The sequence below is a fragment of the Fonticula alba genome (genome assembly GCF_000388065.1).
Source record: "Fonticula alba strain ATCC 38817 unplaced genomic scaffold supercont2.5, whole genome shotgun sequence".
Classification (NCBI taxonomy): Eukaryota; order Rotosphaerida; family Fonticulaceae; genus Fonticula; species Fonticula alba.
Window position 1 is genome coordinate 1,459,604 of NW_009242975.1, and position 1,567 is coordinate 1,461,170.

General features: G+C 72.8%; 1 protein-coding gene across 1 annotated transcript in view; it reads left to right on the forward strand.

The window, feature by feature from the left end:
• Positions 1–1,222: 1,222 nt before the first annotated feature.
• H696_03499 (CAMK/CAMKL/MARK protein kinase) overlaps positions 1,223–1,567 on the forward strand; it is a gene marked incomplete at its 3' end in the record, with an annotated part of 4,561 nt that continues 4,216 nt past the window's right edge. The window contains exons 1-2 of the mRNA XM_009497364.1: positions 1,223–1,313; positions 1,404–1,491. Coding sequence (XP_009495639.1) covers positions 1,278–1,313; positions 1,404–1,491 — 124 coding nt within the window. The 5' untranslated portion in view covers positions 1,223–1,277. The remainder of the gene's footprint in view (positions 1,314–1,403; positions 1,492–1,567) is intronic.

Here is a 1,567-nt window from a genome sequence, read left to right on the forward strand (position 1 = left end):
CCCCCCCCCCCCCCCCCCCCCGGCCAAGCGGGTTCCCCTATTTCTCGTTGTGTCCCGTTACTCTTGCCCTGGCCCGAGAGAGCCGCGCGCGTAGTGGCTGGCACCCCGCCCGAGGTCGATCGGACTCTCCTCCTATCATCTCGCCCGGGCAGGTCGGCGGTGTGTGTGCGCGCGCGCGCGCGCCCTCGCAGGCCGACCCGAGTCGTTTCCCAGGCCGAGGGAAGGCGCCCGAACCGCCCCCCCGGCTGTAAGGGCGAGATCTGCTCTGCCCCCGGTTGGAATAGTGTGCGGTGGCCGCCCGGCCCGGCCCGGCCCGGCCCGCCCGGCCCCCCCCCCCCCCCCCCGGCCCCGCTGACGGAAACGAGGGGCCCAGGGCGGGGAGCAAATGGCCTGCTGCGCCCGCCCCTGGAGAGGCCTCGCAGCGTTGAACCCAGCCCCGAGGACGAGGCCCTTTCACGCCCAGACCCATACGCCCAGGCAGCACCGGCGGACAGGCGGGCGAGTGGGCGGGCGGGCGGACGGGCGGACGGACGGGCGGGCGGGCGGACTCGGTCCAAGCGCCCCCCGGTGAGGTCTCACCCTTGCCTTTTTCCCCAGCTCTGCCGACCGGCCCCTCAGCCCCCTCGGCCTCCCCCACGCCTCCTCCGGCCCTATGCGGCCCCCCGGCCGTGCGCGCGCGCGCGCGCGCCGGCACGTACGCCCAGGCGCACGGCCCCGATCACGGCTATTTCGCCGCCCCTGCTCTCCGGGATCCCTCTGTGGGTTGCTGCAACAAGGCCCCAGATCCCTCCCCCACCCTTTGCCTCCTCCTCTGCCCCTTCCCCCCCCCCCTCCCCATCTGCCCCTTCGCGTCGGCTGCCGTCCCGAGAACGCTGGCTCTGGCTTCTTGCGCCTGCTCTCGCTCCAGGTCCACCACCACCACCACCACCGTCGCCGCCGCCGCCGCCGCCGCCGTCGCCGCCGCCGTCGCCGCTCCCGTCGCCGCCACCGCCGCCGCCACCGCCGCTGCCGCCGCCATTGCTGCTGCCGCCGCCGGTGCCGCCGGTGCCGCTGCCTCTCCGGGGACCTCCCGTGGGCCTGCTCGCCAGCCGATCTCAATTCCCTTCTCTCCCGTGTCCCTTTGACCACGGCCATCGCCAAACAGCAAGCCTCCCGTGCCCGAGTCACACGACGCCACAGATCCTCCCCCCTCTCCCTCTCCCTCCCCTCCCTCCCCTCCCTCCTACCCGCTTCCTCTGTTTCCCCGCGCAGACACGCTCTTCGCCGGTGTTGCTACCATGGTCCGAGCTGGCTCGAAGGCCACCAAGAAGAAGGTACCCCCCTCCCCTCGCCCCCTCTCGCCGCGCTCGCCGCGCTCGCCGCGCTCACCCGCTCCATCGCGCTGTTGCTAACTCTTCCAGCAGTCTTTCGCTGATCATGTTTTTCAATTGATATGTGAGGATGAGCCATCCTGCGTTGGAAACTACTCCCTGCGCGAGGTGATCGGCAAAGGTACCTCCCACGGCCGGTCGGCTGTTCTCGATGCTCCCCCTTTTGCCCGGCTCCCCCCCCCCCCCCCCCCCCCCCC